Source organism: Gymnodraco acuticeps, unplaced genomic scaffold (genome assembly GCF_902827175.1).
Source record: "Gymnodraco acuticeps unplaced genomic scaffold, fGymAcu1.1, whole genome shotgun sequence".
NCBI classification, from domain to species: domain Eukaryota; kingdom Metazoa; phylum Chordata; class Actinopteri; order Perciformes; family Bathydraconidae; genus Gymnodraco; species Gymnodraco acuticeps.
In genome coordinates this window covers 1084200-1100847 of record NW_022992081.1, presented here as the reverse complement: position 1 = coordinate 1100847, position 16648 = coordinate 1084200, and the positions used below count along the sequence as shown (strand labels likewise).

The 16648-nt window shown below is 43.1% G+C and overlaps 1 protein-coding gene across 1 annotated transcript; it reads right to left on the bottom strand.

Annotated features, from left to right (window-relative positions):
• Positions 1 to 6112: 6112 nt before the first annotated feature.
• Positions 6113 to 15615, bottom strand: nfil3-5 (nuclear factor, interleukin 3 regulated, member 5). Its single transcript, XM_034202498.1, has 2 exons — positions 15273 to 15615; positions 6113 to 9906 (listed from the first exon to the last, which is right to left on the bottom strand). Exon 2 carries the CDS (start codon positions 9399 to 9401, stop codon positions 7593 to 7595), a length of 1809 nt encoding a protein of 602 aa, XP_034058389.1. The 5' UTR covers positions 9402 to 9906; positions 15273 to 15615; the 3' UTR covers positions 6113 to 7592.
• Between the last annotated feature and the right edge of the window lie 1033 nt (positions 15616 to 16648).

The window sequence follows — 16648 nt, the reverse complement described above, 5'->3', positions numbered from 1 at the left end:
TTTATGATGAGGCAAAGGGGGAGTTTGTTGAAGATGTGTTGGGCCTGACGAACCTCAGTGGACACACAAGGGGGCAAGACATTTATAAAGCAATAATGGGAATGCTGAATGAAAGAGGGTGCAGCTGCCTTTATTCCTAACTGTGCAGCTCTTACACTGCGACTCTGAGGGGTCAAGCACAGAAACAATAACAATGAAAACTGCTGCATACAGATTATTTTTGTTTTTGCAACCTCGTGTTAAGAATCTTGTTGCAATTGTTTAAAAGTTTGAATGACCGTAATAAACGGACCTTTGTCTTATTGAAACATTTATTTTGGACCTTTAAGATTTGTATTTGAGTACCCCTGGAATAGATCATTCATAAAATCACACCTAAAAAAACCTTATACCTTGGTTAAAACAAACTTAATCTTCAGCAAACTATTGTTGTAAATGACTTTCAGCTGAGGGAATATAGTGATGAGATTCTTCACAAGGACCACCTTGTCAATGTTGGATGGATAATTAAGGATAAAAATGAATGACAAGTGAGCTATTTATTTTTTATTTTTCAAAAAGAATACAACAGTTCTAGCATACAAATATTACAAATGCGTGATAATAAAGCAATTGGTTAAAAATAATGTCCTTTTGTATCAAGCAAATAAAAAAACAATTTTTACAACCAATTATATTTATATATATATATATATGCAAGTTTCGACAGATACAGCCCACTCAAAAATATATTGTTTCATATCAAATTAATTTATATATATATATATAAGCTGTACACTTTACGAATATAATAGTTTTTTATGGACAACTTTACCATTCAATCTCGTCCAACTGATTTTGCTGCCGTCACTCCTCGGCTCTTGGTAGTTCAGGCATTTATCAAACCTGGCAACTCCGGGTTTCCTGGCAGCTGTCAATCAAAGTCCAGTGGCTCCGCCCCAAAGTGCCAGAAACTTTTCACGCGCGCGTAGACAGACTCCGCGAGGCTGATACTCCCGCGAGCGAGCAAGAGGGCTGTCTCTCTCGCGCAGAGCCGCTCGCGGGGGTTTAATCTGCGCGCGAGGGTCATTTTATGCGCGTGTAAAAGCACATTTTCCGCTCGTGAGTAGCTTGTTTTACGCGCTAGAATATTGACCCAAATCTGACTCCATAAATAGATGCTCCTGTTAATATTTAGACATGTTCTGAAGGTGTGTTTGCCTTTGCCTAGCGGAAGTAACTCTCTACCACGTGACTGAGATGGAAAATCACAGAATTGTGAACAACTCATCAAAGACAAGTTCATCCTGCTCTGGCAAATAAAGTGAATCCCCGTTTTAGTAGGCTACATTTAAAGTCAAATAAAACTTTTCATATGTGTAAAATAAAAACTTCGAGCCCTACAATACATTTGACAGTCAGATGTTGGATTGTTACGTCAGATGCCCAGAGGCACTCTCTCATACAACACACACACACACACACACACACACACACACACACACACACACACACACACACACACACACACACACACACACACACAGGCTACTTCCTGTAGCACAAGGTCACATGATATGGTAACAGGACCCAGGGGTGGTTCAGCATTACATAACATGGAGCTGAATCATCTCTCACACGCGTGCACACAGTCATTCCTACTGGCCTACTTTCATTAGCAAAATGCTCAGCTTTCTTGCGGCCTATTTTTAAGTTGTGAAATAAACCGTTATGTGTTAAGTTGTTTAAGTTTATCTGTCCCTAAATCATATACACACATCTGAAGCAGTACACACTCACACTTCGCTGACCTATTTTCCTTCCAGTAGGCTACAGGACAGAGGCAGGGAGGATTGAATGGGTCATGGCAGGCAACTTAACTCTCTCCTGAACGGCTGCCAACCCAGCATGTTCAGCAGAGGGGTCACATTTCTCTCTTTCAGGCAAGCGTGTACCAACTCTGAGACACTCTAAAAAACCATGTTAATAATCTGTGTTATCAACCCTTTCGAAATCACACCCTAAAATGTAACATGTTCTGTGAAAACCTGATGGTATTTTCATTGTATAACGTCACAATGTGTGAATGCAGCCTTGAAATTGCAAATCCAGCGAGGAAAGAGACAGAAGGTGATCCACTTTCTCAAATTAAAGCAACAATCATCACAGGAAACAGCGGATGAATTCACAAATTCAGCGAGGAAAGACACAGAAGGTGATCTACTTATTCAAAATGTAAACATCACAGGAAATTAAGAATGAAATTCAAGAAGCAGAAAAGGTGTTTTCATACAAAAATCACAAGAAAACTCCAAGGGACTTTTTTTTCAGCCACTCATCCTGTCATCTCACAAGAGTATGAGTATTTTTGTGCCAAAATTATTTTGAGCCAGTGCAGCTCTTCTATCCAGACATTTTCTTTCTTCAAGGTTATTAATAGCTCTAATAAACCTCACTCTAGATTATCAACCTTGACGCTGCAAAGTGTTTAATAATTGATAACAGAGTTATTTCTTCTTTAACTAGAGAACCTCCTGATGAGCATGACTCATGTGTCTAAGACCTGTGTATAATATTAGGGTCATATTTGTATCCTGATTGCTTTGTCTGGTGTTTCTAACAAACAGTGCAACAGGTCTCATCATCAAATCCAGACTTTTATTTGCCTCTCAGTGAGTGCATGTTTTATTATTTCATTTTATTTGATGTGATGAAATATTTCCACTTCCAGCGTTTATTTGCATTAGATGATGCAAAACCTTGTTATTTGAAACTTTATGAGAGGATTGTGAAAAGCAAACATGTAGTTAATGTTTAAAGACGCATGGGGCATTAGTTTCACAATGACTTTCTACACCGTCGGGCCCCTGTTGATTCCTCCCTCTCCGCCTGTCGCTTTGAGTCTGGTGTGATTGTATTTGACGTCTGCTCGGCACATTATAACATGTACATCTGCCGTGTGAACACACACACACACACATACGTACCAACACACAGGCGAACACACTCCCTGAGCTTCCTCCCCCTCCTCCCCCTACTCCTCACCCCATCCCTGCCTCTCCCTGTGCTGCTGACCTACATACTGCAGCATCCCGGTTACATAACCAGCCGGGGCTGTTGAGCACCCCAGGCAGCGCAAGGCCAACAGACCCCTCTGTAACCACACACACACACACACACACACACACACACACACACACACACACACACACACACACACACACACACACACACACACACACACACCACACACACACACACACACACACACAGGTGGATGTGGAAGACAAAAGTCCAGATGAGGTCTAAAATGTCCACGGTTTTATCATCTGTAACTTCATGAGGCACTGCTGTGTAAGTGACATTCATCCAGAGGTAGAAGAAGTAGGCCTACTCAGATAATTTAGGTAAATGTAGCATTAGTACAGTTTAAAAGTCATAAGTAAAAGTTCTGCATGTAAAAGTAAAAAGTATCATTATCACAGTAGCATTAAAAAATACCGAAAGTAAAAGTATTCATATGCATATAGCCATTTAAAGCTCCAGATATCTTTTGGTTATTTTATTAAAATGATGTGTGCATTAAAGTATTCATCACTTGTGGCTCTTGGCAAGCTACACTGAAAAAACGAATGTAATGTAATCCAGCAGTTGAACAGGTGTAACTAATAAAATGTCCAGGGAGTGTACATTCCAGTAAATCAATGAACAATAGGCTTCAGTTTCTCATATGAGGTCACCATGAAAAGAGTTATATTGTTGATAACACTAATGTCATGGAGATAATCCTATTAGCTCCGAGGCAATCATCACTATGTAAGTGATTTTGTGTGTGTGTGTGTGTGTGTGTGTGTGTGTGTGTGTGTGTGTGTGTGTGTGTGTGTGTGTGTGTGTGTGTGTGTGTGTGTGTGTGTGTGTGTGGTGTGTGTGTGTGTGTGTGTGTGTGTGTGTGTGTGTGTGTGTGTGTGTGTGTGTGTGTGTGTGTGTGTGTGTGTGTGTGTGTGTGGGGGGGGGGGGGGGGGGGGGGGGGTTACACGGTAGAGACATGTGACAACCTCCCCTCCCTCCCTGTGTCAGTCCTTGACTCTGAATAACCCCTCTCTCCTTCCTCACCCCTCCTCTCCTCCATCCTCTCCTCATTGACCTACTTTTACTCTCCTGGCCCGTTTGCACAATCCTCCGCACAACACAAAGTAGCTTTTACAGCTCAAAGATGGGTGGGGGGGGGGGGGGGAGGAGGGTTGAGTAAGAGGAGGGAGCATGAGGAAAGGAGAGTGCACAAAGCACTGCGGTTTTCTCAAGAATGTCACCTTTTTATAGCTGGCTGGTGGTAGAAAACATGAGATTGTTTTCGGGTTCATCTGCTGGGGAAGGATTGAGAGTGCGTCACAAAAGGTGATGAACTCTGAGAATGAAAACATATCCAAGTTATATTGTGTCCTCTCGTCTTTGTTGGCATTTTCAGACCAGATCTGGCCGGCCTGAGATTCTCAAGAAATATGGGTGTTTCCTTGAAATCGCAACACCACGTGTACTCTCATTCCTGTAATTGCTCTTGTGTAACCCCCCCAGCTCCACGCTCAGCACCATGCCAACTCCTCTCAGGGCAGGGTCAGGCGGGGGCTGCCACTCGCGCAGTCTGACGCACTTTTCTCCTAAGACTGTTATGTAACTTGTTTGTGCTCGTCCGAGTCGTCCTGCGATTGTTCTTTCTGCTTTTATCCAACTCAAGCACATCTGTGAAAGCGTCAGATAATTTCTGGACTTACATCAGAGGTGCAAAGCTAAGCTACATAGCAGTGTTACTGGTTGACGTAACACTGCTTAGTGAGTGCTTTTACAGGCATGAGTTTCTCACTCAGTAACTCATTGTCAAAGGAGCCAGTTCTGTATAGTGCTCTGTGTATTGTTAGAGTAAATTTTCTAATGATCGATTCTTAATTACAACCATTCCTCACAATTTAAAGCTAAATTAAAAACTCTCCTTTTATTAATTATGGAGTTTTATTTTATTTTGGGAATGTTGTTTCGGGCTTGGGAGAGTTAGGGTTGATCAATTCAAGCAGTTTTTCTGGTTGCTAGACAACAGTTTGTCAGTCATTTTAGTTTGTTTCAAGATGAAATCATTATTGCTATTTTAATATGGCAGGAATTGGATTTGAAAAAACAAAACAAGAACCCCACTTTAGGGCATCAAAATAATGTAAAAAAAGAAATACAACATAAATAAATTAAATAATCATAATAATATTAAAGATATTGTTGTATTATAATAATGCTTTTATTTTCTAACAAATCATGATGTAAATACATGATTTTGAATATTGTAATATGGCATTAGTGTTGTATTTTCCTGACTCAAAAGACTTCATAACAGTAAAGTGATTTCATTTTCTGAGCCTACAAAACTATTCAATTATTTGCCTAAACCAACTTATTTATTATTCATTCAATGATTACTCATCAAATGTTGTGTAAATATTAGTGAAGGCACAAATAGTCAAACCTTTAATATTATTGCAGGTATTGAGTATTACATTTTTGTTGTGATGATTTTCTCCATATCGCCCAGCCATACCCATGCATTAATTTTCACTATGATAGTATTTACTGTAATGTGATACATGTGCACAGTTGGTATATTCTTTTCATTCATTTTTTAATCAAGCTAACTGGTTGACCTTGAGTTTTCATGAAATGTTGTGAATATTTTATCCGCTGAATATACCATTGTGAGCAGACTGTAGGCTGTTTATGAATTATGAAGTGTACTCTGCGGCTGTCATGTGGATGTTGTGACTGTCAGTATAAATATATTTCATGAATATTAAGACGGAGGTTAAGTTTAGAGAACAGTTTCCCTCCTGTACTGCTGCACCACACAGTCTGAGTGTGTTTCATCTCAGAGTGTGTGCCAGTAGGCGGCATGAGGTGATGAAGCGGTGAAGTTTTCTGTGTGTTGGCTCACACTGCGCTGGCAGACTGTGATGTTTCTGTCTGTGAACTGTGAATCAGCCAGTTGGTCCTCGTGTGTGTGTGTGTGTGTGTGTTTTGTGTGTTTGGTGTGTGTGTATTACCTTCACCAATCATTATAGAGAATCAGAGAGACGTACATTAATTTAACAACCTTTAACCTTTTTTTTTAACAACCTTTAATTTTTTTATTTCACAATGAAAAATCAGTGTTTATGTAACCATTTTTGCATATCCACATGAAGTATGACAATACATAATCACTTCTGGACAAGCCTTATTCAATTTCTTTTTTTTTATCCATTTCTTTCGCAAACAACAAAGTTTATACGGTAACACAGAGTACAAATGGTAACTGGGGCAAAGGGGAGTATGGGTAAATACACAGCACAACCAGAAAGAGCATAGAGCAAAATGACCCAACAGGATGACAGAAAAACACACGTAATAATAAAGCCCAAAATAATAACGGAATATAATAGAAAATAATAATATTAATAAAATAATAATAAAATAATAACAGCAGTATACAAGAGATTAAAGACAACTTTACATTTATACATAGTGGCCAGAGGCAGGCACCAGGAAGTGAAACAGTTAAACTTGTACAGACTGGATGATCTACGGTAGCTAACACGACTCAGTGCAGGGGGGAGTGGGCTCGTAAAGACGTCGGCCAAAGTGGGGACGAGGGACAACACAATAAAGAGGCACCTTATGAAGAGAGAGCAGCGTTGCTGGTTTTTCGACGGGAGAGCCATTTTGTTTATTAAACAGACCATATTTGTCTGGAAATGAAGATGTATTGATTTTTCGTTGAGCAGCCGGCAGACGTTTGCCTTGTGCTTGTCAGGTTTTGCAAACAGCAAAGTGTGACTACAAAGCCTTGACTGATATGCATTAGATAAATGGCCTTGACTATTTCAACACCTCACTTGAATGAGGCCATCAATACAAAAAAAATTGTACCTTTCGTTTTTTATTTTCTTCTTTTTCTATACAAGTTGTGGTTCATGTTAAAAAAAAGCGACTGTACAAGGTGTCTCATCAAGGGAAAAAAAACCTTTTGAGTCTACGACTTCGTCATCCCACTGCTTTATTTTTTGTTGTTTTCTGCCACATTTTTCTTCTTAAAATATATTTTCCATTTATGCAAATGTATGTCACAGTAATATACAATTTAAGTGCTTCAGAAATGAAGGGGGACTTGTTTGTGAATGTGGTCAGACAGTGGGGGCGCAAATAGTACAGGTGTGTGTTCAGAGGGAGGCAACTCTTTGCCGAAAAGGGAGATGCTAAAGGAGGGATGCGTATTCTTTGGTCAGAGGATTGTTCCCGTAATGCCACAATAAACGCTGGCCAGCCACCAGGGCAGTTTACAAAAATGAATGATGTTTGAATTTTCCATAAGGGAAATACCCCAGACTCCAGCTCTGGAGAGTTGCCTTCCTAATTAAGTGATCTACCAAATAGGATGGACAGGTAGGACAGATTAAAGGGAAGAGGAACACAGTGAAACTTTGTGAAATCACATCCAAACTGCACCTCGGGCAGATAACCGGCTCTTCTCCTTCTCCGTGTCGTAGGGTGGCAATGTTAGTTATTGGAGTATTGGTGACAGAAAAAAGTCCCAAGTGTCCTTACTCTTGCCTCTTATTGGGCCCACCTCTGCTACTGGATCCCTTTTTCCCTCCCTCCTTTTTAGCCTCCTCCCTCTCATTCAGAGAGTTGATCTGTCCCGCACACTCAGTGTCATTGTCCACCTCCTTGCTCTCTCCGTTCATCTGGGAGCTGTGAGGGTTGCTGGGCAGAGCTAAGTAGGGGTGCTGAGGCAAAGTGGGAGAGGGGGACGTGGACATGTTGACGGTTCCCTCCATGTGCATCCCCGCCGCCCCGTTGGTCAGGGCTCTGTACTTGAGGCGGAGCTTGTGGGGCAGGGCGGTGCCTTTGTACTCGGCTTGGAGCTCGCTGTGTGAGCTTGGAACTCCAGCCTCCTTCTGATGGAAGCTGCTGATGTCTGAGGAGGACGAGCAGGGGGACTCGTCGTCCGTGGAGCCCTCCTTGTCAGAGCTCCGAGGTTCCCCGTCACTGGAGAAGGTGTCTTTAGTGGAAGAGTTCTCCTGGTAGAAGCCGCCTGCTCGTGGGCCTCCCTCGTACGTGAGAACCGGGGGCTCTTCGTCCAGTGTGTTGAGGTAGCCGTTGTGCTGTGGGAAGGAGGACTCGCCCTCCTCCGTGTTGCGGGTCAGATCAGGGGCGAAGGGGTTCTGTTGGCTTTGCTGCAGACCGCCCTCCTGCCCCTGGTAGCTGTAGTGATGGTGGCTCTCGCGCTGTTGTTGCGTGTCAGGGTTGTACCTCTGCTGTATATCATCTGTGGACTCAGCACGACCTTCTGTGTAATCGTACTGAGGTGAATCCATGGTCTTTGTCCTCTCCAGCTTCTCAGCGACCTCTGTGATGTCTGAGAACTTGGCGGTGGAGGAGTGCTGCTGGGGTCTGCTCGGCTGCTCCTCGGCCCGCTGGGTGTCCATTGGGTAACAGCCGCTGCTGGAGCGGTACAGGATGACGCTCCTCTGCGCGGAGGTGGCCTGAGGTGCTGGACTGGAGGCCTTTACGTGGCACTGCTGCTGTTGCTGCTGCTGCTGGTGGTGCTGGTAGTCCATGGCACTTTCAGCCAATGGGGCGTTCTGCTGGTGTGGAGAAACCAGGGCAGTGTGGTTGCCATGGTAAGCTCCATTCTGCAAACCATCGGGCATCGCCTTGCTTTCCAGGCCGGCCATCTCCATAGTTGCGGGCTCCGTCTTTATGTTGAAGCCCATTGGTTCTGGGCTGTCACTGGAGGAGTCGTCAGACATGTCGGAGATGGAGCCCCGTGGAGAGTACTGGTGGAGCGCGTTGTGGCGCTCGCCGCGGCCCGACTGTTCGGTTTCAGACGAGTCTGAGTTCAGCATCACCTGGGATGCGCTGGAGTAGCCGCTGCTTGAGAGGTAGGGGTTGGGGGTGCCGTTGCCGCTCCCACTACTACTGTTGACACAAGCAGCGCTGTTGGATAACTGCTGACTTTTCTCCATGTAGGATGCTGTGCTGATGAGGCCGAAGCGCAACTTGAGCTGAAGGAGCTCCGTCTTTATGCGAACATTCTCCTCGTTCAGCGCCATGACGCGGTTCTCCAGCACCATGTCGTTGAGGCGCCGCTTTTCCCTTGAGCGCTTGGCTGCTTCATTGTTCTTCCTTCGCTTTTCCCAATAGGAAGCATCTTTCTTCTCGTCGGAAATGAACTCTCGCTTGCGACGGCTACTCGCATTGGACTTGGAACCTTTAGACTGGCGGCTGCTCCGCGGTCCTTCTTCCGGAGAAGCGGATCGGATGCTGCCGCTATAGGAGGAAAAATTGTCGACATCCATTGCATTCTTGTTGCTGGTTGATGGGAGGTGTAGACCCAGACTTTCCATTTTTTCCTAGCTGTTGGCCAGAGTGTAACTCTAGCAAAGGGCAAAGGGGGAAAGGGAAATTCAAAACAAGATGAGACGACTGCTTTGTTGCTGAGTACTAAGATGCAGGATCTGCAGAAATGTCTTGATGAGGTATTTTTGTTCCTTGAAGGGATAGCCTCATTGATTTCTGTTATTGTTCAATGTTCAAGTGTCCATATTCGCCAGGAAGATTAAAAAGAGGTGGAACTTCAGAAAAACCTCAGACATTGGACCAGTGTTCTGAACGGGGAAAGACAAAAAAGAAGTAGGTTTGTTTTCGATCAAAGAGTCTTTCAGCTTTGATCTCCTCAGTCTCTGGAGTCTTGTTGGAGTGGATTTTGACTTTATCTTCCTCAATCTTTAGCAGAGCTGTGATGTCTGTCAGGCTGCTGCTCTCAGTGTCTTACGGAGGATGTAGGTCAGTTCGTCTACTTTGGGGGCTCCCTGAGGATCCGTTTCAGTGCTTCTGTTTGCTGACCACTTACTGAGAGAAAAGAGGGAGGGGAGAGAGGGAGAGAGAGCGTCAGATTGGATGTAAAACCACTCAAATTCATAGTAACATATATTTACATTTCAGTGAAATTAGACTCATGAACTGTAGTACAAAGCTTTAGTTTGGGTCCCTTGCATGTAAAGGATCAATACACAGTGTGTCATCACACACACGCTGCTGCAGCTGGGATTAAACATACTGTATGTGCTGCTGCTGCAGAGCTATTGTGTAAGAAGTCATCACGTAACAGGACTAAAGAAGGCTGACCTGGAGCCAGCTCTGCAGAGACTGACAGATAAAGAGCTGAGGGAAGCACATAACGGACGGAGATAGGATGAAGCAAAACCATTATGATATTTAACTGCAATTATGGTACAGTACATTAAAAATACTTATGTTCACATTTCTGCTTCTAAATTATATTTTATAAAATAAATCACGAGGGAGCAGATTTAAAGAAATGCATCAAACTCAGGAGATCTCCGGCAATGCCTTTGTTGTAGTAGCCGTCACACTGTGCGAAATTACACAACTCCCCAGGCTGCTGCTGAACATCCTTACGCAGTGTCAAAATATGTAACAGCAGGAAGCCTCGCTCACCGAACATGTCTTGCGATACCCACGCCGCTTAAACGCAGCACAGAGGGATGTTGACGACAGTCCGGCGTTACGTAATACTTAGATCTGCACTTGTTTTCGGCCACATGCTTCTGGTTCTCCTGCACTGCACAGCTGATATGCGGTGGTAATTAATAACACATCACTACACTGAACCCGGAGACCATGGTAAACAGGAAAACATCTTTTTTTATGACACACACAGGGAAATTATCTAGGTCACTGTGCCTCTGGGTAACAATGACTCCTGCGGTGTCGATTTTCATGCTAACTGGAGTTAGCACAAATATGAACTTTTATCGTCACTCGATTGTTTTATTACGTAATCATCACAGTTTTCGGAGCCCCCCCCCAAATTGGAAACTGGAATCATTGCAGCACAATTAGTTTCATGGAAGCTACGTTATGTTCAGTGATTTACTAGTCTCACCACTTCTGTTGCATTTAAAGATTGTCAACTCAATATTGAAATAATACAAGAAGCACAAGTATGACTATTGGTACAGGAGCAGTATTAAGTATTTGCATTTTACTATTGTAGCCTTTGCCGCACCCTTTTTCATCCAGTATATCTCAAAAACTACAGTTCAAATTAAATATAATATACATCAGTTAAAGTATCTTATAACAGATTCCATGACCAGTCGATATTTCTGTCAGGACTTTGGTTCTTCATTTTGAGAGCTCTAACTTTAAACTTCAGAAAGTATAGTTGCAGAGGAATTTGGAAGCTTTGTTTAGGAGACACCAAGCAGCTACTAAATCCCATTTGGGCTGCCATATTGGTCTGATATCTTTCATGGTGTGAGCAGAGAAAGCTGATCTAAGCAAAGAAACCCTGCCGACGTCTTCAATTATTTCAACTGTGCTGTGATGGCAGGAGAGCTAAACAAACTCCTTATCCCAAAGAGAGTTGAACAAAGGTACTTGAGTTAAAGGTGGGGTAGGTAAGTTTGAGAAACTGGCTCGAGATACACTTTGTGTTATATTCCATGGAATGCTCTTAACATCCCGATAGCAATGAATATCTTAAGTGCTTTGAGAACAAATCCATAAAAAAATGTCATCTGTGGAAGCCGTAGTACTGTAAAGAGCACGACCAATCATCTGAGCCGGCCCAGCTAAAATAACTGGATGGCCTACCTGCCTGTCAGCCTTCCATCTGTGCACAAACTTATCTCGTGCCCTCATTGGTCATGTGCACGTTCGTGTGTGTTGGAGGAGGGGCTCTGTAAGGAAGTGGCAGATTTTTTCCGGCTGTGTATTTTCAAATTCTAGCGCACTCAAGCTGGTTTCTCCAAAATGACCTACCCCACCTTTAAACTAAACTGACTCACATCGACCTTCTTTCACTACTTCTCACCAGTCAATGAGTCAATGCTACATAGCTATTTACTATGAAATATATCATAAGATTATTTAAATCATGTCTTTTCTTTCCTCGCAGTCAATGACCCTGTTACATATTCTCATTTTTTATAAAATCCGCATTGAGACCTTTGAACAGCTCGACTTCGGCCCTGAATAATTAACCATTTGTTTACTCATGTCTGTTATGTTGTAACTGAAAGTCTATGCTGCAGGCTATTCTTCAAATTGAATTTACCCTTCAGTGCCAAAACAAGGATTTCACCGTCTCCTTCTCTCAAAGAACTGGAGTAAAGCTACACCATTTGGGAAGGGATTTGGACACAACCACCAACAGATGTGGACAAATGTGGGGTCAGCCCCTCCCTCTCTCACTAACCCTGAATATTTTTAATAAAGACTTTCAAGGGAGGGAGGAGGCGTGAAACAAAGGCGGCGGGAAGAAAGCGCGCATACGTCTGCGTTGTCCCACTGACCTAGAAACGACGCTAAGCAGTAAACACTCCTCCTGTCTTTGACGGTGCGCCATTAAAATAGGTCAGTGGAGAGGGAGGCCAGGAGAGGAAAGTAAGGGAGTAACAGAGTGCACTCTAAAAATAGAGCGAGGTGAGGGGGGGAGCAGAAGAGCGATGGGGTGACTTCAGTTTGTGGAAAGCAGAGGAATTGTACAGACTAGTACAGATAAAGGGACAAACTCCAATACGTCATCTGATTATGAAGCACCGGTGATCTTCACGCAACATTAATCCCGGCTCTTGGAAGACGCCTTGTGCAGCGCGGAGCAATATGAATCAATAGCAGATGAACGTCGGTAGGGAGAGATAGGGAGATGATGTTGACGTCAGAGCACACACCCTTCTCTGCAGCCAAATTCACACATAACAACCTCTCTCTCAGAACTGCATGGGGAGGGGCTGCCGTGGCTGCTCCTAACGTACGTGCTCTGAATTTCTCTTGTTGCAGAGCAAAGCTTGTGTAACGTGTGCATAGTACATCGCAGCAGAAGCTACAGGTTAACTGGCCGTGAATGCTCTGCTAACTCCCCTATTTACCCTCCTCTATGTGCTCTGAACAAAGGCCAATACTTGAGCTACACAAAGAAGGGATTCTGGATATGGTACAATGTCTAATTGGCTTTTTCTGCAGAGGGTAATTTCCCATTTATTACCAATGATTAACTGCGGCCACTGTAAGCTGTCTGTTTTCAGCCTTTCTGGCAGTGGAAAACACAGGTCTGAAGTAGTTCCCAGGCACTTGCCACTCGGGGAGGAATGCCTCACCTCTGACCTCCTCTGAGGCAAGTGTGAGTAAAACGCTTGGCATCCTCTTCCCCTCCTCCATCCTTTAAGTGATCCAACACCACACACGTGGAGGGGGCCCCTAGCTAGGAGCCTCCATTTTGCCACAGAGCTTTTTGTGTCAAGAAACACAACTAGCAGACAGGAATCCAGACATTCCAGGTCAGCCAGTGAGACCCATCGCTGAGGGCCATTTAACACTTCCTATTAGCAATACACTTCTACCTCCACTAGTGACAGAACACTAGATCGTACAGGTGAATGCACATGTTTCCAGATAAACAGGATCTTATGATATTTTCAATCTGTCTATAACACAATTGAGTTTAGCAACCTGAATTCCCCATACGGCATTAAAAAAGTATGCCTTCCTTCATAAAGTCTGTTAGTGTTTTGAAGATGACTTGGTCAATTAGTGACATGTGACCCATATTTTAAAAGCTACTTTTTATTTAACACTAATGAATAGACACTAAAGTTTAACAAACTAGGTCGCTGTGGTAACTAAAGGTTGTATGAATGAGTCCACAGTGTGCCCTGTTTCCTCCTCACCCAGATTCAGGTCTGACCTACATTCAGAGGTCTGGCTGGGAACGGAGCAAAGCAGACGGCTCTGAAACCAGACCAGCTGGCAGCGGCGGACTATAGGAGCTCACCAGAACTCTGGCCCGGCCTCGCCAGACAGGGGCTTCCATGCATTACATCACATCCTGGATGTTCACTTGTTATTCTAATTTCAGTCACGCAAAGACAAAAGAAAACATACAATCTGGTTCACTTCTGCTTTTTTTCTTTGTTCCACGTTTTCTCTTGGAGGAGACAGACTGAGAAAGTTAAAAATAACTCACAGACACTCAACAGCTGTGTGACGTCATCGATGAAAGCATTTTTTAAATATCCATGTGCTTTAGGAAAAGGCATTTGGTGTTAACTGTGGTATGAATGATGGGAAAAGGGAGCAGGGCGGTGTAAAGGGGAATCAATTACAGGGCCCTGTGTGTCCCAGGAGAGAGCTGCTGTTTATTGCTTCTCCCCGCTGTGTGCTGGTTATGTCATACCCTCCAACTCCCTCAAAGCATTGCTCTGTGCTTTACTTAACACAACTCATGAGGACAAGAAAAAAGGAAATCACCCAGTGACTCACTTTGAATAAAAAAAACACGTTTTGTGACTGTTCTCTCCTTTGAACTTGAACACCTACAAATGTTGAAAAAATTCAGCACATGTTGAGAAAGGGAAGTTTCAAAGACACATAAATATGAAGAAAAATTCAAATTTCGTTTTTTAATATATTACGTTGCATGTGTTCCCCCTGTAGTACTCTGTTATACTCCACAATGTTTAAAAACATATTTATATTTACACCTGAAGTCCATCCTGAAAACATTGTGTGCATGTAATCTCTTTGTATATGTTCTACCTCCACTATGACATGAGTTTCACCTACATTTACTCAAATGTGGCATTAGCACTACCCTTTGTGCTTACCCATGCTTTAAACCAGACATGTGATTGCATCAGTCGACAGCCAAAAATACTATTTAGCGATCTAATCGATCAAAGGGATGTAGTGACCTACATATGGACGACATTCATAAAGCCTACAATCCGCAGCACGCCACGTGCAGGAGCTAATACAGTGTAGTATGCTACCCTGTGTGTCTGCATTAACCAGACAACACACAGCCAGCTCTGCCCCCATTCCCTGGAAAACACCACCGTAGAGGAAATAACCTCGCCTTGACATTGAGCACACAACGTGGGATATGGCCAACCACGTTTCCCAAATATGTTACATGTTTCGTGTAAATAACAATGAACAATGCGACAAAACCGGCAACAAAGTAGCACATTAGCGCCGGTAGTGCCGTGTTTAACGTTACAAAAGCGACCGCAAACGTCTCAAAGTCACGGCAGAGCCGAGAGTCGCCATGTGAACAATGACCGGCCACGAGCATCATGTCCTCACCTCAACACACCGCGGAAACACCGATATTACCATAAATGAAATACATAAACGGAGATAGAAACAGACAAAGACAAAAAGCAGCATTGCGCTCAGTCATAACATACCTCTCCGTGTCCTAGAGGGGGGAGAAAGATTCCGGCTTCACCGACACAAAGCTGTCTCGCTCCCGTTTCCTCCTTTTCCTATCGCGTGTGGAAGAAACCTCCCAAAAAAGCCAAAAAGTTTTCGTCTCCGTCTTCTGTCGCAGCTCGGCTGAGTGGCGGTGTGGTGAGAGGCTGTGCTGGATGCTGTTTCTGTCTCTTGGCTCTGGCTGCCTGTGTGTTGCGCGCTGCCGGACCCTTTGCTCCAGTTTCTCCGGCTCCCTTGCTAGAAATATGTGTTAGTAGGTCAGTGGTTGCATAACAGCTCTTAGGCTGCCTCGTCACGTTGTTGTCCTCTGTCTCTCCGCGCAAGAGTCTCTCTCTGTTATTAGTCCCTCTCTTTTCCCCACCCCTCCATCCCTATCTCCACCTCTGCTCCATCATGCAATCCCATTTATTTGTATAACTCGGCCCTGAATGCATGTTACACAGACATACATCATATTACTGAGATATAATAGCATGCAACAGCATGTCCTTGACCTGTGCAAGTGTACACTCACTGTTGCTCATTATAGCCTTTGTTCCTTTTATCATGGTTAATCAAGCAAATTGAATAAAATGTATTCTGAATATAGGCTACTTCTTCTTTCACTATTTGCAAGCAAACTTTTGGAATTAACCTCAATGTGAACAGTTGAAACATTTGAAAGGAAATAAAGGAATTAATAGCAGACAATAAGGCCATATCATTTTGTGATCAATTTGTTTGAAGCTGCCACTGTGGAGCTACTGGACATATTTAAATCATGTGCATTTAAAACATCAGAATTTAACTATGATGTGGAAGAAGTCTGATCTTTTACTTTGTTAATATTACAGTGTAACAATGCTCTCATGAGTCCTGCGTACAAAATGTAACTTAAGTAAAAAGGATCAGCATCAAAATATTCTTAAAGTTTATCATTAGTAATGCATGATTGCTTTAATTTAAATGTTGCAGCTGGTAAAGGTGGAACTAATGTAAACACTTCACATACTGCCAGTCACCATACATAACACATATTCTATTATTAGGTGATTTTCAACTTGTATTAATTACCTCAATCACTTAATTTCAGCATTCACAGATTTTAGCATCAAGGTCATTGACAGTAGGATTCATTCTGGTTTATTAAAAAAATGTTGTTTTGATATTTTGCAAAATGAGTCATAGGCTTCTTATTTTTCTCACTCATTTGGGATACATATAAGACTATGTGTCAGCAGTGCATCACCGTGTGCAAAAGGACGGGATGTAGGTCATTGGGGACTGTTTAGAGAAATGCAGAGTGTGGTAACAGTTATAATACCACCAACCCACTTATTACACTGCTAGATTATAAAGCATGTTGAATATT

Excerpts from the sequence above, each read along its gene's own strand:
- nfil3-5 (XM_034202498.1), bottom strand. The coding sequence starts at position 9,401 with ATGGAAAGTCTGGGTCTACACCTCCCATCAACCAGCAACAAGAATGCA.